General features: G+C 64.9%; 1 protein-coding gene across 5 annotated transcripts in view; it reads left to right on the top strand.

The window, feature by feature from the left end:
* The window catches only part of LOC105469294 (BAH domain and coiled-coil containing 1), a 70,523-nt gene that overhangs the window by 47,574 nt on the left and 3,812 nt on the right, over window positions 1–19,137 (top strand). For 2 of the 5 annotated variants that reach the window (XM_071081815.1, XM_071081819.1), the window contains 21 exons: window positions 95–203; window positions 897–1,084; window positions 1,185–1,343; window positions 1,538–1,701; window positions 1,877–2,204; window positions 3,530–4,342; window positions 8,141–8,343; window positions 8,445–8,581; window positions 9,192–9,320; window positions 12,032–12,155; window positions 12,970–13,262; window positions 14,089–14,267; window positions 14,538–14,839; window positions 14,997–15,101; window positions 15,169–15,346; window positions 15,431–15,545; window positions 15,630–15,705; window positions 15,872–15,980; window positions 16,653–16,772; window positions 16,905–17,081; window positions 17,261–18,438. In XM_071081815.1, the coding sequence (XP_070937916.1) occupies window positions 95–203; window positions 897–1,084; window positions 1,185–1,343; window positions 1,538–1,701; window positions 1,877–2,204; window positions 3,530–4,342; window positions 8,141–8,343; window positions 8,445–8,581; window positions 9,192–9,320; window positions 12,032–12,155; window positions 12,970–13,262; window positions 14,089–14,267; window positions 14,538–14,839; window positions 14,997–15,101; window positions 15,169–15,346; window positions 15,431–15,545; window positions 15,630–15,705; window positions 15,872–15,980; window positions 16,653–16,772; window positions 16,905–17,081; window positions 17,261–18,438 (5,186 nt within the window). The remainder of the gene's footprint in view (window positions 1–94; window positions 204–896; window positions 1,085–1,184; window positions 1,344–1,537; window positions 1,702–1,876; window positions 2,205–3,529; window positions 4,343–8,140; window positions 8,344–8,444; window positions 8,582–9,191; window positions 9,321–12,031; window positions 12,156–12,969; window positions 13,263–14,088; window positions 14,268–14,537; window positions 14,840–14,996; window positions 15,102–15,168; window positions 15,347–15,430; window positions 15,546–15,629; window positions 15,706–15,871; window positions 15,981–16,652; window positions 16,773–16,904; window positions 17,082–17,260; window positions 18,439–19,137) is intronic. The other 3 variants (XM_071081817.1, XM_071081818.1, XM_071081816.1) reach the window with 3 other exon arrangements.

Raw genomic sequence — 19,137 nt, forward strand, 5'->3', positions numbered from 1 at the left:
GGCCCCCCAGCTCGAAGCGGGGTCACTGCTTGCCTTAGCCTGTGGCTCCCTGGCCACCCAACCCTCTCCTTTCTGCTGTCTCGACCCTGTGCAGCTGGCGGTGGGCCCCGTTCCACACACGCGCTGGACCTGGAGGCCGAGGAGGAGAGGACCCGGCTATGTGATGACCGCCTGGGGCTCGCCGGCCGCGAGCTGCTGCTGCAGTGAGAGCTGGGCCTGTGGCCCTGGGGAGTGGGGCTGGGCCTGGGCTTGGGGCTCCCCACTCAGAGCCACGTGGAGGAAGAGGGTGGTCATGGCTGGGGCAGCAGATTCTATGGCTGGCTGTGGGTGGGTTTCTACCCACCCCTAGAGCCTTTCTGGGGTCTCACCCTGGGTTGGGGGTCTCAGCTAACTCCCTGCAACAGTCAGGTTGCCCACTCTCAGGGGCCAGGAGAGGGCCCCCAGTCAGCCCTGCAGAGCACTGAGGCTGGAGCCTGGGGTTTTCCCTGAGCCTCCAGGTCCCATTCTCTCTCCCAGGTTGATGGCAGGGGGTGGGATGGGGAGCTGGGCGTTGGCGCTGGTGGCAGGGCTGAGCCCCGGGTCTTACAGAGACAGCAAAGGGCCGGGGGTGGGATGGGGAGCTGGGCGTTGGCGCTGGTGGCAGGGCTGAGCCCCGGGTCTTACAGAGACAGCAAAGGGCCGGGGGTGGGATGGGGAGCTGGGCGTTGGCGCTGGTGGCAGGGCTGAGTCCCAGGTCTTACAGAGACAGCAAAGGGCCGGGGGTGGGATGGGGAGCTGGGCGTTGGCGCTGGTGGCAGGGCTGAGCCCCGGGTCTTACAGAGACAGCAAAGGGCCGGGGGTGGGATGGGGAGCTGGGCGTTGGCGCTGGTGGCAGGGCTGAGCCCCGGGTCTTACAGGGACAGCAAAGACCGTGTAGAGTTCGCCCGGATCCACCCACCGAGCAGCTGCCCTGGGGACCTGGCCCCCCACCTCATGATGCAGAGCAGCCAGCTGGGTGGGGACCCAGCCCCCCACACCCACCCGCATCCCCCCTGGCTGCCCCGCACCCGCAGCCCCTCCCTGTGGATGGGGGGCCACTCCTACGGTCAGTGATCCCAGGGCGGGGGCTGGCCTGGGGCTGATGGGGGATTCCCTCCTGGTCCCTGAGAGTGGGAGGCCTGACCACTGTGCCCTCTGCCTCCCAGGCCTGGGGCACCCTGCCCTGCACCAGAACCTGCCCCCCGGCTTCCCCGCCTCTGTGGCTGGCCCCGTGCCCTCTGTCTTCCCCCTTCCCCAGGACGCCCCCACTCAGCTGGTCATCCTGCCCTCAGAGCCCACACCCCACAGCGCCCCCCACGCACTTGGTAAGGGCCCCTGGTCCAGGCTGCCACACTCGGGGGGCTGTTGGAAGGAGGGGCAGCTGGGGGTGGGCTGGCCAGGGCTCAGGAGGGAGCAGTGGGCTTGGTGGGCTAAGGAAAGGGTGACGGGGACTCGGGGAAGCAGCCCCGGAGCTGTCCCCTCCCCGGCCAGGCTGACCCCTCCTGGGCTCTGCCCGCAGCGGATGTCATGGACCAGGCCTCGCTGTGGCCCCCCATGTATGGGGGCCGGGGCCCTGCCTCTCACATGCAGCACCCCGGCCAGCTCCCCGTGTACTCGAGGCCACAGCTCCTCCGGCAGCAGGAGCTCTATGCTTTGCAGCAGCAGAGGGCCGCCCAGTTCCAGGTACCGCCCCCAGCCACGCCTGCCTGGGCCAGGCACTTCTCCCCCTCCCTGCCTGGCTGGGCCTGGCTCCGGGAGACCCCTGAACGCCTGCCCTCCGGCAGGATGAACCCAAGCAGGGGACCCTATGGGGTCGGGGGAGCCTGAGCCTGCCTGAACTTCCCCCCATCCCTGACAGCGGAAGCCCGAAGACCAGCACCTGGATCTGGAGGAGCCCGCCCAGGAGAAGGCCCCGAAGTCCACTCACAAGCCAGTTGCCTTAACCCCCACGGCCCCAGGCGCCCCCTCACACGCTGCAGGCCCCACCAAGCTGCCACCCTGCTGCCACCCGCCCGCCCCAAAGCCCCCTGCCAGCTGCCCCACCCCACCACCTCGGCCCAGCGCCCCGTGCACTTTAAATGTCTGCGCTGCCAGCAGCCCGGGGCCTGGCTCCCGGGTGCCCAGCGCCGAGGAAAAGACTGGGGAGGGTCCGCAGTCCACGGCTGACATCGTCACATCCGAACCAGGTGAGAGCAGCCGCCTGGCCTGGCCCGCTGTGCTCCGCTCCAAGCCCTCCCGCCCCTGCCTGGCAGGGCTGAATTCGGGCTGCCTGCAGGGCTGCTCCACACCGGCCCAGGCCCAGGGCAGCGTGGCTGTTCCCTTCCTTTCTCTTCCCTCTTCCCAACCCTCCCAATGGGCATGGGAGAAGCACACAGCGGCCCAGCCACCTCCTTCCTGGCCCTGGGCTGACAAAGGCACGATGAAGACGGTCCCACTGGCCGTCATGGGGACGCTCCAGCAATGAAGGCAGGGCCTGCTGGTGGTGGTGCTGGCAGCCTGGGGGGCACCGGGCGTGGGACCTGACCAGGCTGCCATTCAGGGTCTCAGCAAAGCTGGGTGAGGGAGGGGCAGTGAGGCGGGGTGCCTGGGTTGGGGGGTCTCGGACCTGGCCTCGGCCCCTGCCACCCGCCCATCCACTCCCCGCCAGCCTGTTTGATTCTGTCTGAATGGGGCTGAGTTCACACTGGAAACCGTGTGGCGAACATAAAACCCGTCCTAGTTTCACGGTCAGGAGACGGAGCCAGCCGAGGCTTTCAGTTTTTCTCCCTTAGTTTTTTTTTTTTTTTTCCTGCAGTTAATGGGACGTGATGCCTCTGACATGCTGCCGGCTCGTTCTGGTTCAGGGAAAACCCTGATTCAAGCATCATGTTTTACAAATTTCCCCTTTTCTGGTTGCCCACGGCACACCATGCCAGAGATGGCTCCTGAGGCCACCCTAGCCCAGGCGGCCAGGGTTGTTGGGGGAGCATTAGAGCCACTCGGTGGGGGAATGAGGGCCTGGCGTCAGGCTGCTCACACTTTTTTTTTCTTCTTTATTTTTTTGAGACAAGGTGTCCCCCTCTGTCCCCCAGGCTGGAGTGTGGTGGCACGAACATGGTTCACTGCAGCCTCGGCCTCCTGGGCTCAAGCCATCCTCCCACCTCAGCCTCCCGTGTGGCTTGGACCACGGGCATGCACCACCACGCCCAGCTAATTGTTCTTTTATTTTTTTGTAGTGGTGCGTGCACTCTGTTGCCCAGGCTGGTCTTGAACTCCTGGCCTTAATGATCCTCCCTCCTCAGCCTTCCAAAGTATTGGGATTACAGGCGTGAGCCACTGTGCCCGGCCAGGCTGCCCCCTTAATTAACGTTAACACTTTCGCCGCCACCAGTCTTGCAGACCTGCAGCTAGCCCGGGACCCTTCCGCATGGGCTTGGGTCTGAGGGTTCGAGGTCGCTGTCCTCTGTCCTATTGCAGGACACCCCCTCACCACCACTTCCAGCTCCCTGCTGACCTGTCCCCTCCTTTGCAGACCTGCCTCCCGGATACCTGCGCCCCGTGGCTGGCCTGGGCTTCTCCCTACCCTCAGACGTGCACTCTTCTAACCTCGAGGACCCTGAAACTATGCAAACCGCCACCCTGGGGGCCCAGCCTGAGCCCACAAGGACATTCCTGCCTGGGGAGCCACCTCCCTGCAGCCCCAGGAGCCTGGAGGAGCCCGGGCTGCTCTCAGGGGCCAGGGAGGCCACCCAGGACCTTGCCGCCACCCCCCACCCTGCCGAGCGGGGACCCCAGGGGAAGGCAGCGGACCCCAGCCCACTTGAGGGGCTACAAGAACTGCAATGTGGGGCCCTCCTCGAGGCAGGGGGCCCCGAGGCCACCGGCCAGGCTCATTCTACTCAGGGAGAGGCACGAGAAGAGAGGAGCAGGGAGGAGGGGGAGCAGGAGCCCTCATCAGGGGCCTCCCCGCAAGTCCTACAGCAGCAAGCAGGGAGCCCGGGTGCCCTTGAGGACGAGGGAGAGCAGCCGACCGCTGAGGAGGACGAGCTGGAGGAAGATGAGCTGGGGCAGCAGAGTATGGAGGACTCAGAGGAGGACTGTGGGGGAGCTCCCAACAACAGCCACCCACCCAGGGCGCTACCAGGCCTGGATGCTTTGGTGGCCGCCACCATCGACCTGGGGGACCTGCCCAGCGACAGCCCACCAGACCCTCAGCCCCCAGCAGCCTCTGGACCCCCCAGCACAGCCCCCCTGCCCCATAGCTCAGGGACTCATGGAATTGCTCTGCTCAGCGAGCTGGCCGACCTGGCAATCCAGCGGCAGAGGAGTGAGAGGGCTGTGCCAGGTAAGCCCGGTGGTTGCCGCCACCCCCCAAAGCCCTAGCGGTGGGACCTGCAGGCTTGGCTCAGGGTCACCTGGCCAGATGGCAGCCTTGGGCCCCACTCAGTTGTCCCCAGAGTGTGGTGGGTCCCCTGGAGAGTGTCCACCTCCCCTTGCCGACCCTCATCCGTGGAAGTCCGAGGCAAGTGTGCCATTTCCGAATCCCCCTGTCCCAGGTGGGGTCCTGGGAGCAGGACTCACCCACATGATGGTTTCAAAGGAAGGGCCTCTCGGGCAGCACCTCCTATTGAAAGTGGCTGAACAGGGGCCCGTGTCCTGGCAAGGGGAGAGAAGAGCCTGCCTCCTGCTCTGCCAGGCCTCCACCGCCTCAGGCTCCGTGGCTGCTCTGGCCTGGGGGGTCCAGTTCAGGAACTGGCGGCTCCCCACTCAGGCCCAGGGGAGGAAGCAGGAGGGTGGGGCTCTTGTTGCAGGGAGGCCTATGGGACCGGGAGCTCCTGGGCTCTTCCAGCCACCCAGAGGCCCCAAGGACAGCCGGACAACAGTGGGCGGAGCCAGATCACCTAAGGGCCAGGTCTCTGCTTAACCCACCCCAGCCCTTGGTCTGGGCACTCCCTGCGGTCCAGCGCTCCTGGGAAAGCCCCTGCTTCCTGCCGTCTTCCTTGTGGACCCCAGAGAAAGCCCCACGGTGGAGGGCGTCCCCCAGCCGGGCACGGTGCCGTGGTTGTTCACAGCACGAACCTGACAGTCCTCAGGGCTTGGCCACTGCTTTCTGGACGCATAAATCTCACCACCACGATCAAGAGAATGTTCTCGAGCAGTGCATTTCCCCAGGGGCCTCTGGTCACCTCTGCTGGACGAGGCTGCTGGCTCGCACCCGGCAGGGGTGTTCCGCGGTGCTGGGAGCTGCCTGCCCTCGGGGGTATCTGGCCCAGAGTCTCTGCCTCTGGGTGGGGCTGTGCAGAGGGTTTGAGGAAGCTTGGAGTCCTGTCAGGGTGGGCTCCACCGGGACCCCCCAGAGGCCCTCCCTTGGTCCTCCAGCCGGCGGTGTATGAGAAGGTAGATAGGGCGAGGTGGAGGCACCTCGGGGCATGGCCTGAGCTGCCGGGGACCCTCACCCGGCAGCATGAGGAGGCGTCAACAGAAAGCAGGTGCCGTGTGTGTGGCCAGAGTGGCCCGTCTGCCTGTGTGAATGCCTGCAGGACAGGAGCCTGTTCACTGCATGAATAATCAGGTGTAGACCATGTGTCCCAGGTGGGGAGCCATGTGGCTTAACCCAGCATGGATCTCATCACACTCTGGCCAGACCAGGTGTCCCAGTCACCAGGGTGTACAGAGGCAGAGTCAGGGCCAGCTCTGCCCTCCTGGGCCCCCACCCTCGCCCCTCCCCTCCCCTTGTCCCAATTAATGGGCAGGTCTGTGCAGCTGCTGGGCTCAGAGCTCAATCCTACAAGTATAGTGACCACTTTGGTTGAAATTAATTAGGAGACTGGTTTTGTCCTGTGCCAGACAGCAGGATTTCAGACAGCAGGATTTGCAGAGGGGAAAGTGGGGAAAAAGTCCCCAGCATCGGGGCCGGGCGGGCATAGAGCCCCCAGGCCTGGCAGAGCCATCTGGGTGAGGCCATGTGGGGGCCACACGCCTGTAGCCTGCAAGGGCAGGGAAGGCACAGAGAGACCTTCTGGCCAAGTGCAGTGACCCGGAGACCAGGAGACCTGGGGCCTTCAGTGGAAGGGGCCTGCAGATGCATCTTCCCGGCTGCTGATGGTAGCAGCTGCTCAGTCCACCCCCCTCGGCCCTCTCTCCCCTCCCGTTCCCTGTGGACCCTGGACCCAGCAGCCTGAGCGTTCCCATGGTCCCCACCAGATCTGTGCTCTCGGTCCAGAGCTTTGCACCCCAGCATCTGCCCCTCCGAGCTCCTCCTGGCTTCTGAGTAATGACCTCTGAGGATGGATCAACCCTTGGGCTGGGCTTGTGGCCTCCGGGCCCTCCCCTGTACTTGAGGAGGGAACTGGCTGCGCACCGTGGAGCGCCTCCCAGCCGGGGCGTTTGGGTCGATGCCTTTGGTGGAATCTCAGGTGCATCCCCCAGCGGTCAGGCACTGATGTGTCCCATTAGGGATGGGGTTTGCTCTGGTCACCCCGCACTCCTGCCTGTGGCTGAGATCAACCATGTCTAGGGAGCCCAAGTCCGTTAAGTGGAGCATGGGGTTCCGAGGCAGAGACCAGGTTTGGGGTGCTCATTGCTGTGAGGTTATCGTTACTCCTAGGCTTTCCCAGGAGTGCCAGCACCTCTACTCTGACCCCACAGGGGTCCCCCAATTCTCCCGCCTTCCTGGCCATAACCACTTACCCCCACCTCAAGCTGTCTGGCCCCTATCTCCTGCTGGATGTCCTTGTGGGATCAGCCCATGGGGGCCCTGTTCCTGGTCTCTGTTGTCAGCCCCCAGGGCTGGGTCCCCCTACTCAGGCCCTGAATCCCCATGCTGGGCCCTCCCCTGCATGATGCCAGCCTCTGCTGGCCCAAGCTCTGACCCCGAGATGGGCCATCCCTTCCCCAGGCCACTCCCTGGGCTGTTGGGCTGCCGCTGTTCCTGAAGTCACTGTGAGGGTAGCTCCCCCGCCCCCGCCCCCAGGTTGAGGTCCCAGAGGATGCGGCCCTGGCAGCCCCTCCCTCCTGACCTGTGCTCAATCCCTGGCCCTCCTGCCTGCAACAGGGCTGGAGTGTGTGGAAAGGGCCTGGCAGAGCCCAGCACTGTGTTCAGAGACGGGGCAGTGGCAGGGGCTTGGTGCTCTGAGGGAGGATGGAGGAATGGTGGGGGCCCCTCTGAGAAGGGTCACAGCAGGTAAGGCTGCATCCAGAAACTCCTGCCGCTGCCCTCCTCACAAGGAATTGAGGGCCTGGGGTCCCAGCTACCCAGGAGGCTGAGGGGAGGGTGCTGGAGCCCAGGAGTTTGAGGTTGCCGTGAGCCGTGATGGAGCCACTGCACTCCAGCCCGGGCAATAAAGCAGGACCCCACTGCACTCCAGCCCGGGCAATAAAGCAGGGCCCTGTCTCAAACCTAAAGGTATCGAAGGGACTTGTCCCCTCCCTCTGCACTGACCGCTGGCCTCCCTGCAGCCACCGCTCCTTAGGTGTCCACACAGGCGAGTAGATGGAAGGACTGATGGGCAGATGGATGGGCAGTGGCACGTTTTAGCTACTGGGGGACACCAGCCTCCACCACCTGGGTTGAATGATGCCCAGGTACTGAAGCCCACAGTTCCAAAGCCATCTCTCCACGTGACTTTGAACTTGGTTAAAGCCACATGGACAGACGTCTGAGGGAACTGCGGGCTTGAGCCACTGAATTGAACTTGGTTGAACTTCAACAGCTTCCATGCTGGAAGCCTCAGTGGCCTCTTGCAGCGCTGCCTGTGTCTCTGAGGGCCCCAGAGCGAGTGTCCCTTCCCAGAGCTGCCGTTCGAAGCAGCGCACCCCCGGTGAGGGGACACACAGGCGTTTCTGTTAGAAGTAGTAACGAGCAGCTTACTTTTACTTAGATGGTTTGGGGCCTGTCTTGCTCTGTGACACGGAGGACCCTGCCACATGGGTCCTCCCAGCTGGCCCGGCCCTACAACCAGCCTGGAACCAAACAGGGGTGCTGGATGCCAACCCTGATGCCCACGTCACTCTTCCCGGCCTCCTGACCCTCATCCTGGTCTTCACGGCTGGGTGGCTTCAGGGGACCACAGCTGATGTCAAGAGACTGTGAGGGGCAGTGTGTGCCCAGCTATGCCCATTCTGACCTTCCCATGCCCCACAGAGGAGGAAGAGGACGTGCTAGCCTTCAACCTACAGCACCTGGCCACGCTGGCCACAGCCTGGTCCCTGGTGGAGGCCGCTGGCCTAGACAGCACCACTGCCCCAGCACAGCCACCCACGGCCGACCCCTGTAGCGGCCCCAGGCTCACCCCCCGCATGCAGATCCTGCAGCGCAAGGACACCTGGACCCCCAAGACCAAGCCTGTGAGTAGGGGTCCCAGTGCTCACATTGCCCAATGCATTGCCACACAGCCCCAGCCTGGGCCCTGGCCCGGCTCACAGGCCCCTGTGCCCCTGCCCACCAGGTGTGCCCCCTGAAGGCTGCCATCGACCGGCTGGACACACAAGAGGTGGGGATGCGTGTGCAGCTGGCGGAGCTGCAGCGGCGCTACAAGGAAAAGCAGCGGGAGCTGGCCCGCCTGCAGCGCAGGCACGACCATGAGTACGCCCGGCGTGGTGGGAGGGCCTGGGAGGATCGCTGCACCCCCACCCCTGGGAGGTGTGCACGGTGCTGGGGCCTATGTGGGAACAGGCCAGGACTGAGCTCTGCACCCTGCCTGTGGGCAGACACTGGGGTCTGTCAGGGAGGCCTTCCCAGAGGCAGTGGGGCCCAAGGAGGGAGGCATTCGGCCAGGCGAGACCAAGCAGCAGGACTGGGGGTCTGGAAGAGCCACTCGGCAGAGCCTGGTATGCAGGAGGCCGGCTGCAGGGTGGCGGGTGAGGGGACAGTGGCAGAAAGGGGAGTAGGGAGGACTAGGGGCGCTGGGGGGCCAGAGCAGAAGTTGGAAATTTCTCTGGGGGAGGGGACACCCCGCAGTTGCAACAAGGGCAGGGGCACCGCCTGACCAGTGTGTGTGGATGGTGGGAGGTGGGGGCGGCGGGGGCCCTGGCTGGCCTTGCCTTCTGCTTGAGGGGTCAGGCTCCCCAGGCCAAGTCTGGGCCCCACCTTTCCCCGCACCCAGTAGCCATCTAAGGCCAGTGCCCTCGGCTGGAACCTTGTTGGGGCACTGGATTCTGCATGAGTCTCTGACCATCCCCCTTGTGGCCCCCAGGAGAGACGAGAGCTCGCGGAGCCCTGCGCGGCGGGGGCCTGGCCGGCCGAGGAAGCGCAAACACTCAAGCTCACTGCCTGCCCCACGTCCCACGGGGCCGCTCCCCAGGAGCGATGGCAAGAAAGTCAAGTGAGTCCTGGGCACTGGCATCGCAGGGCACCTGTGGCTGGCCCTGGGCCCTCGAGGCCGGGGCAGCAGGGTCCAGCTCCTCTGAGGCTTCCGGGGCTGCTGGTGCCCCTTCACAGCCACTCTGAGGGCCTGGCCCTGCCCCTCCTAGACCATCGAGAGTGACCAGTGGACAGAGCCCTGCTCCAGACAGGCTTTGCCCAGCTGGCAGCTCCCAGCAGCACCCTGGCCCGGGTCCCCCTCTGGAAGCCACAGCTCCCAGGCCCGGCCACGCCGGCTCTGCACACCTGGCTGTGGCATCGTCCCCGCCCGCGCCCCACCCGGCCCCCTGGAGTGTGAGGCGGCATTGCCTGCAGGCCTCTTTATCTGCACTGTATAAAGTCGTTGGTCACGCTGCGGCGCTGCTCACGGCTGCCGGCGCGATGTTATTATCCATTACCCGCCCGGCACAGCCGTTGGTGCACTCCCGGGCCTGGTATAATTGTCCTTCTCGGCTACAAATTGCCTCTCCCGGCAGGCCCATTTGCATAAATCCTCCGAGCTCCTCCAAACACGATTGGCGCGTGCGTGTGCGCACTGCATCAATCCTGATGATTTGGTAATAATAGTTAAATCGGCACTAAATGGTTCCTTCAATTAAGACAGAGGCAAAAAATTAATCTCAGGGCTTTATGTCACAAAACATTAGCAAATGCAGGGAAGGTTATAGGGAGGGGCTGCATGGCTGTGGGCAGTGGAGGGGTCACCATATGGCAGCCCCCCAGAGCTGCCCCTGCCCTGCCCAGGTGTCTCTTGGGGGGGGTCTCCTGGGGTCTCCCTTTGAGAACCGGCCAGCACTGTGGGAGCTGCTGGGCAGGACAGGGCCCCTGGAAGCCAGGGTCTGGCTAGAAGGCAGCAGCCTCGGGACCTCACGGAAACTGAGTCCAGGACCCCTCTTCCTGAGGGTCAGGGCCCCACCTCACCCTTCCACCTCCTGCCCTCACTCATCCAGGCAGTGGTGGCGGAGGCAGTTGGCCCCGGGACGGGCCTTCTACTGTGCAGGAAGTTGGGGAGTGGGGGCCCAGGGGCGTCTTCTGGCCCACGGCTTCCTGCCTGGCCCCTCAGCCCTCAGAAGCCTCCTCGGTGGGCAGGAAGGTGGAAAGGGATGTTCGGCCAGAGCCGGGCAGGGCTCTTTGTCTCCATCTGTGATTCATTTTCTTTTTTTTTTTTTGAGACAGAGTCTCGCTATGTCGCCCAGGGTGGAGTGCAGTGGCCGGATCTCAGCTCACTGCAAGCTCCGCCTCCCGGGTTTTTACGCCATTCTCCTGCCTCAGCCTCCCAAGTAGCCGGGACTACAGGCGCCCACCACCTCGCCCGGCTAGTTTTTTGTATTTTTTAGTAGAGACGGGGTTTCACCGTGTTAGCCAGGATGGTCTCGAACTCCTGACCTCGTGATCCGCCCGTCTCGGCCTCCCAAAGTGCTGGGATTACAGGCTTGAGCCACCGCGCCCGGCCTTGTGATTCATTTTCATGAGCAGCTGGGGCTCCCTTTGCACCTGTGAGTCAGGGGGTTGAAAGGTGAGAGGCCAAGCCCCCAGCCCCTGTCTAGCCAGGAACAGGCAGAAAGACTCCGCGAGCCTTGGCTTCCCCATGTGAAATGGGGCAGTGGGAGGTTCTGGGGAGAGTGGGTCACCCACACAAGATGGGGAGTCCGGGATGTGGGGGAATCAGGTGGGACCTGTTTGGGGGCATCTGGAGGTAGCTGCTAGGCCCATGTTGGCTGGAGTCGATTTCTGCCCCAGCTCCCAGCCTAGGAGACAGCACAGCTCTGGGGCATGGGGAACACTGAGGCTCGGCCCCAGCAGTGTCCCGGGCTCTATCTGGGAGGGGCTGAGGATGCATAGTTCCGTCCTCAAGACGTGCGTGGAGGACAGGACGGGCTCCTGGGAGGGCCTGAGCCAGGCAGTGGGGTCCCTGGGGACTCGGGGGGACCCTGGGGGAAAGCCCAGGCTTCTCTGGACCCTGCCCCGCCCGCCTGCCCCTACCACCGCCCCTGGTGGGACTCCAGTTGGCGTGTCCTCTTCCAGCTATGGCAGAAATGTGGATGCAGTTCTCACAAACCTGCCTGGTGCCCACCCCACTCCTAAGGGTGGTAGCATCAGGCCCTGAACACCCGCCAAGGGCCGGGCCCAGCCTGCATAAGCCCTGCCTGCCTCAGACTGACAGACGGCGCATGTGCGGCTGTCCCTTGTTCCAAGTGCCAAGGCTGAGGCTGCAGCCCCACTAGAGCCCCAGTAGCAGCAGAGCCCTGGCTCCTGAGTACTGGGCGGCCCCTCAGAGCCCTCAGCGGCCCCAGCCCCTGACACCTGGCCTCTGGGTCACTATGGCTAGGACCAGACAGCACTGCCAGGGTGTTCCTTCCTAGCAGGCTGGAAGGATGGGATTCGGGTAACAGAAGCGTGCCTACTTCCAGTATAGCTTAGTGGGGGGTGGGGTGGATTTGAGGATGCAGGGACTGCTGAGGGCTGGTGGTTGGCAGGCAGAGGGGCTGGCTGGAGGCAGGTGCTGAGGGGAGGTCAGAGCTGGCTCAGCCCCCGGGGCCCCTCACCCTCAGCTCCGTCTGCCTGAGACGTAGGGCCTTTGGAGGAGTGTGACCCACTACAGAGACAGTAGGGGGACAAGGCTGGGGCGGCCAGGACTGCATGTGCCCTGCACCCACCACCCCATTCCCCCAGGGCGGTGCGGACGAGCCTGGGTCTGCTGTGCGCGGAGCTTCGAGGGGGCAGCGGGGGTGAGCCTGCAAAGAAACGGAGCAAGCTGGAGAGGAGCGTCTACGCGGGCCTGCAGACCGCCTCTGTGGTGAGTGCTGAAGCACCTGCCTGGCCCCAGGGCCCTTCAGGTCCCTTCCTGGGCAGGTAGCAGATAGCGGACTCTCCCCAGCCCTGTGCTGACACCCGTTGCTCAGAACCAAGCGAACCAAGGCTGGGAGCTCTGAGTGCCAACGGCAGGAGGAGGAGCCCGACCCTGTGGGGTGACGTGGGAAGGTCTGACCGGGCGGCCCTGCTGCCACTTGCCCGTGTGTCTCCACCCTCCTCGTCTCACCCTAGCAGGAAAGCAAATGCCGAGGCCACGCTCTGCTCACAGAGACTCCCCAGAGCGAGGCCCTGCCTTTCCTCAGGTGGCCCGGGGCACACTTGGTGTGGCAGGGGCTCCCCCGGCTGCCGGCACCCCTTCCTTCTTGGCACAGCAGATGCCTCCTGCCCTCCCCTCTCCGTGGCCTCGGGGCCGGGTGAGAGGTGGGCCCCAGCGTGCTTCGCCTGTCTGCCCAGGGGGCCGATCCTTCTGTCCAGATGCTGTTTCATCTCTGCCTTGAGAAAAGCTAATGGCCTGGCCCCACAACCCACAGCCACTGGGCCCTCAGCCTCCTCCGTGCCCCCTAAGTGGGGTGGGCAGTTGGTAGGCAGTGGAGTGGGTGGGAGAGGCCCAAGCGTAGGCTCCAGGGGCAGGCCCCGTGTCTCTGAGCCAGACATACCTTCAGTGCCTGTGGATCGAGGGCAGGGACCTGGGAGGTACCAGTTCTGAGCCGGGCATCAACAGCGAGGCACCTAACCACCCAGGGGCTGCGGTTTGCAGAGGGCGTCCTGAGAGTGCAGCTGCCCCTCCCTGTTCCCAGGAGAAGGCACAGTGTAAGAAGAGCGGCTGCCCGGGCGGGCTGGCACCCTCTGTGGCCCACAGGGTGGCCCAGCTGAAGCCCACGGTCAAGAGCAAAGGGCTGCCCGCAGGCCTCAGCTCTTTCCAGCAGAAGGAGCCCACCCCCGGGGGGCGCATCCGGGAGAAGCTGTCCCGAGCCAAGAGTGCCAAGGTGTCTGGGGCCACGCGGCACCCACAGCCCAAGGGCCACAGCAGCCGGGAGACACCCAGGTGCCCAGCCCAGCCCTCCGTGGCTGCGTCCCGGGAGGCAGGCAAGTTGCTGGCGTGAGTGGCCACTGCCAGGAGCCCCGGTCATGGTCACTGGGGGGCTGGAGGAGGGGGCGGCAGGTTCACGGCCACCACCAGGGCTGGGTCAGGGCTCGTGGGGTGTGACAGGTCCAAGGAGACCTTCTCACTAGACAGGCTGGGGAAGAAGGCGAATGTCTCATAGAAGGAGACCCCCATCCGCAAGGCAAGCTCAGTGGCTCTCGGTGTGCCTCACCCCCATGTCGGGGCCGGAGGGGAAGGAAGGACGCCCCCTGGAAGCATCCAGGTTAAAAATAGCCCTCCCAGCAGCCCCAGCCCTTGCGACTGTAGCGTCCGGCTGGGCTGACCCTGAGGCGTTATCTGACCCCCCAGCAAACACGTGTGTCCAGAAACAGGAGCCTAGAAAAATAGAAGCTTCCTTTCTCCCGCCAGCCCCTTCCCCCAAGGTCTCAGAAGCCTGAGAAAGAACAAAGGGAGGGCTGCTTGGGGCTGGGGGAGGGGCAGAGGGCCATCTGGGCGGGTGGGGGACAGCAGAAAGAGGGGAAGGGACTTCCTGGGGAGGGGGCACCAGCCCTGCCAGGCAGGTGCCCCATTGCCCAGGGTATAAAGAAAAAATCCCGTGTCCCCACACCCATACAAATCCCTTCAGGCTGGAGGCCAGGACCTCAGGCACCTGCCCCCAAAGCAGCCCCACAGAGCAGTCCAGAGGGCGACAGTGACTGGTTCCACTCACAGCCCCGCCATAACCGCATGCCCAGAGGGTCATCTCCCCCACCTCTCAATGGCACAGCTTAACATCAAGTCATCGGGACCCCTCTGCCTCTCTCCCAGGCAGTGGCTATGACAGTGAGGACTGTGAGGGTCTCCTGGGGACAGAGGCACCACCCAGGGAGGCAGGGCTGCTGCTGCGTGCCGGGGCCAGTGTGGCCGTGCTGGGGCCCTCGCCCTCCTCTGTGGTCAAGATGGAGGCCAACCAGAAGGCCAAGAAAAAGAAGGAGAGGCAGGGGTTGCTAGGTAACCAGGAGGGAGGGCAGGAAATGCTAGATAACCAGGAGGGAGGGCAGGGGTTGCTGGGTAACCAGGAGGGAGGGCAGGGGTTGCTGGGTAACCAGGAGGGAGGGCAGAGGTTGCTGGGTAACCAGGAGGGAGGGCAGGGGTTGCTGGGTAACCAGGAGGGAGGGCAGGGGTTGCTGGGTAACCAGGAGGGAGAACAGGTACAGTCAGCCCAACCAGCCAGGTCTCCAGGATGGGGATCCCTGCGACGGTCTTCCCTCCCTCCCCCAGGGGCCTGTCGCCTGTCCAGCCCTGAAAGTGAGGTCAAGATCAAGAGGCGGTCAGTGAAGGCCAAGGTGGGCACCACCCTGGAGCGGGCCTCAGGGCAGAGGCCCCCAGGTGCGCTGGGCAAGAAGAAAGCCAAGGGCAAGGCCAAGGGCGGCCTGCGGGCAGAGCCAGGGTCCACCCCTAGCAGGGACACCCTCTTCAGCCCCTCTCGGGCCTTCACCTGCCGTGAGGAGGGCAGCCAGCTGGCCAGCGAGCGCCTCAAGAGGGCCACGCGCAAGGGCACGGTGCTGCAGCCAGTGCTGCGGGTGAGGCTGGGCTCTGGGGTGCTGGGCCAAGAGGGTGGGTGCTTGTGAGGAAAAGCCTTCCCTGCCCTCCCCCACATGCCGGCCCCTGAGCCCTGGGTCAGCCCCAGGCTGTCCCACCACCCTCGGCTCAGCCCCTTCTCTGCCTGCCCATGCACAGCGGAAGAACGGGGCCCTGTCCATCACACTGGCTGCACGCAATGCCAAGGCCATCCTGGGGAAGGGCCGGAAGCTGAGCAAGGTGAAGCGCAAGGCCGGCAAGCAGGTAGCAGCGCCCCCAACCCTGGGAGCCCACTGTGCACTCACCTGCACCCCGCCCACACTCACCCAAGCCTGACCCCTCTGGCCCCCAGGGCAAGGGCCGGGCCGTGAGCCGCCTGCTGGAAAGCTTCGCTGTGGAGGACGACTTTGAGTTTGACAACAACAGCAGCTTCTCAGAAGAGGAGGAGGACGAGGAGGAAGAGGAGGAGGACAGCGGCCCCCTGAGCGCAGAGCAGAGTGCCGCCCTGGGTGAGCGGGGCCAGAAAAGGCGCCAGCCGCCTGGGGAGGGACAGTGGGTAGGCCATGCTGGCTGCTGACACCCTGTGCCCACAGCGCGCTCATGTGCCATCCACAAGGAGGACCTGCGGGACGGGCTGCCCGTGCTCATCCCCAAGGAAGACAGCCTGCTGTACGCGGGCAGCGTCAGGACCCTGCAGCCACCCGACATGTGAGGCCTGGGCACGGTGGGGCAGGGCAGGGGCCTGGAGGGCAACTGAGACCCATGACGCCTCACACTCTCCAATGCCCCCAGCTATAGCATCGTCATCGAGGGTGAGCGGGGCAACCGGCAGAGGATCTACTCGCTGGAGCAGCTGCTGCAGGAAGCGGTGAGGACCGGGCTCGCCTGCCCTGGGAAGGTGCCTGGCTGACTCGCCCCAGGACAAAGGAAGGCCTTAGCCTGGGCCACAGCCACTCCCGGGCCCAGGAACCAGGCTCTCGGGCAACCCTGGGCCGGACCCCACCTGCTCACAGCCGCCGCCCGCGTTCCTGCAGGTTCTTGACGTGCGGCCACAATCCAGCCGGTACCTCCCGCCCGGCACACGGGTCTGCGCCTACTGGAGCCAGAAGTCTCGATGTCTGTACCCGGGCAACGTGGTCCGGGGTAAGCTATACCCAAGGCGGGAGCTGGGGCAGGCCCTTCTGAGACCCACAGGCTCGTGTCTGGCCCCAACAGCCTGACTTCCGAGGCTGGCGAGGGCAGAACCAGCTCTCTGCTTAGACAGAGTACGACAATAAAATGAGCTCCCCAGGTGCCATGAAAAAGCACAGGGTGTGTGGGGAGGGAGGGAGGGGGCTCCGGCCTCCAGCCAAGCAGAGAGGGCCCAGCAGGAAGGGACTCAGAGCGCTGCTGCTGGGGGTCACAGAGTACATCAGTGGGGCACCAGCTCCCCTGGGCAAAACCGGCTGACTACAGGCAGGGCATGTAGGTCCCTAGGGTGAAAGGCGCAAAGACCCCACAGGCAAGTGGCCAGGCAGGTGGGAGGTGCCGCCAGGAGGGACTCGGCTGGGAGGTGGGCACGTGGGCATCAGCACGTGTGGGGAGGTCAGGTTCCGGTCGGGGTAGGGTGACGGTGGCATCGCACGGGAGGCACTGCAGGAGTCGGAGAGGAGGCCCCGGCTCCCGGGCTGCAGGGCGGCTCCACCCTCCGTGTGGTCAAGGAGAAGAACCCTGGAGCCCTCCCCTCACCCTCCCGACCAGCCTCGGCAGCCCCGCCTCCTTGTTTCGGGCACCTGCTGGGGGTTCCAGCCACAAGCTCAGGTGTGCCGTCCACAGGGGCCTCCGGTGACGAAGATGAGGACCTGGACTCGGTAGTGGTGGAATTTGACGATGGGGACACCGGCCACATCGCTGTCTCCAATGTCAGGCTGCTGCCGCCTGACTTCAAGATCCAGTGTGAGCCCGGGACCTGCGTGGGGCAGGGCCCTGCCTGGGCTCCACTGTGTCCAGACAGGCTCCCAAGGAAGGGTTGGGGTGGCAGTACCCCACAGCCATGGCACTGAAGCCCTTGGCCCATGCTGTCCACAGGCACAGAGCCCTCTCCAGCCCTGCTAGTGTCTAGCAGCTGCCGGAGGACCAAGAAGGCATCCAGCGAGGCGCCCCCGCCCAGTGAAGCCACCACCCCCAGCCTGTCCCCCAAAGCACAGGATGGCCCCGAAGCTTTGAAGACACCCGGGAAGAAATCCATTAGCAAAGACAAAGCTGGTATTTTGCTGGACTTCCCAGAACCCAGATGGGGGAAGGCATCCTCTGGGGGCTGGGGGAACGAGGAGACCCATGGGGCAGGCAGGGTCCAGGGAGGGGCAGGCAGGGTCCAGGGAGCGGCAGGTGGAGGCAGTTTTGTGGGCCCAGCTGGGGCTGACTCCCTGGGCTTTTGCCCCCAGGTAAAGCCGAACTCCTAACCTCAGGTGCCAAATCCCCCACGGGGGCCTCCGACCACTTCCTGGGCCGCCGTGGCAGCCCCTTGCTGAGCTGGTCCGCAGTGGCGCAGACCAAGCGGAAGGCAGCGGCAGCAGCCAGCAAGGGGCCGGGGGTGCTGCAGAACCTCTTCCAGCTCAACGGCAGCAGCAAGAAGCTGCGGGCCCGCGAGGCCCTGTTCCCCGTGCACAGCATGGCTACACCCGTGTTCGGCAACGGCTTCCGCGCTGACTCCTTCAGCAGCCTGGCCAGCTCCTACGCGCCCTTCGTCGGGGGGACCGGGCCGGGCCTCCCCGGGGGAGCCCACAAGCTGCTTCGGGCCAAGAAGGCCGAGAGGGTGGAGGCCGAGAAGGGTGGGCGGCGGCGGGCCGGCGGCGAGTTCCTGGTCAAGCTGGACCACGAGGGTGTGACCTCCCCCAAGAACAAAACCTGCAGGGCGCTGCTCATGGGGGACAAGGACTTTGGCCCCAAGCTCGGACGGCCCCTGCCCAGCCCCAGCTATGCGCACCCGGCCCTCGTGGGCAAGGACAAGAAGGGGCGGGCGCCCATCCCCCCACTGTCCATGGGGCTGGCACTGCGCAAGTACGCGGGCCAGGCGGAATTCCCACTGCCCTACGACAGTGACTGCCACAGCTCCTTCTCGGACGAGGACGAGGACGGGCCGGGGCTGGCGGCCGGTGTGCCCTCCCGCTTCCTCGCCCGCCTGTCCGTGTCCTCCTCCTCCTCCGGCTCGTCCACCTCCTCCTCCTCAGGCTCTATGTCCACCTCCAGCCTCTGCTCCTCTGACAACGAGGACTCGTCCTACAGCTCAGACGACGAGGACCCAGCCCTGCTGCTGCAGACCTGCCTCACCCACCCCGTGCCCACCCTCCTGGCCCAGCCCGAGGCCCTGCGCTCCAAGGGCGGCGGCCCTCACGCGCACGCCCAGCGCTGCTTCCTGTCCAGGGCCACGGTGGCTGGCAGCGGTGCGGGCTCAGGCCCCAGCAGCAGCAAATCCAAGCTCAAGCGCAAAGAGGCCCTGAGCTTCTCCAAAGCCAAAGAGCTCTCCCGGAGGCAGCGGCTGCCCTCCGTGGAAAACCGGCCAAAGATCTCAGCCTTCCTGCCCGTCCGGCAGCTCTGGAAGTGGTCGGGGAACCCCACACAGGTAGGTCTCCAGAGGGTGGCAGGAGGAGTTCCGTGTTCCCCAGGAAACCAGGGCGGGCTCACGCGCCCCTGCTGCCCTTCCTCTCCTTTTTGCATCTTCCTACTTGATTTCAAGTTAAAAAATGTGGAAAACTCGGGCCGGGCGCAGTGGCTCAAGCCTGTAATCCCAGCACTTTGGGAGGCCGAGACGGGCGGATCACGAGGTCAGGAGATCGAGACCATCCTGGCTAACACGGTGAAACCCCGTCTCTACTAAAAAAATACAAAAACTAGCCGGGCGAGGTGGCGGGTGCCTGTAGTCCCAGCTACTGGGGAGGCTGAGGTAGGAGAATGGCGTAAACCCGGGAGGCGGAGCTTGCAGTGAGCTGAGATCCGGCCACTGCACTCCAGCCTGGGCGACAGAGCGAGACTCCATCTCAAAAAAAAAAAAAATGTGGAAAACTCAAGGGAAGAACAAAAACCCATCCATGACCCAGTGAGGCAGACAGCTACTTCCGCGGGCCCCTCGCTGGAGCCCACGGCCTGCGTGACGGTGGAAACGACTTCACGTCGGCGCCGGGCCCGAGCTGCACTCCACATGTTATGGCCTCACTGTTCCACGTCAATAGTGGCACGGCCAGCTGGAGAGCTGTGGATCCCCGCGCTCAGATGCCAGCGTCTGTCCTCGCCAGGGCACTGCTCGGGGATGCACAGGGCCGCT

The sequence above is a fragment of the Macaca nemestrina genome, chromosome 17 (assembly GCF_043159975.1).
Source record: "Macaca nemestrina isolate mMacNem1 chromosome 17, mMacNem.hap1, whole genome shotgun sequence".
NCBI classification, from domain to species: domain Eukaryota; kingdom Metazoa; phylum Chordata; class Mammalia; order Primates; family Cercopithecidae; genus Macaca; species Macaca nemestrina.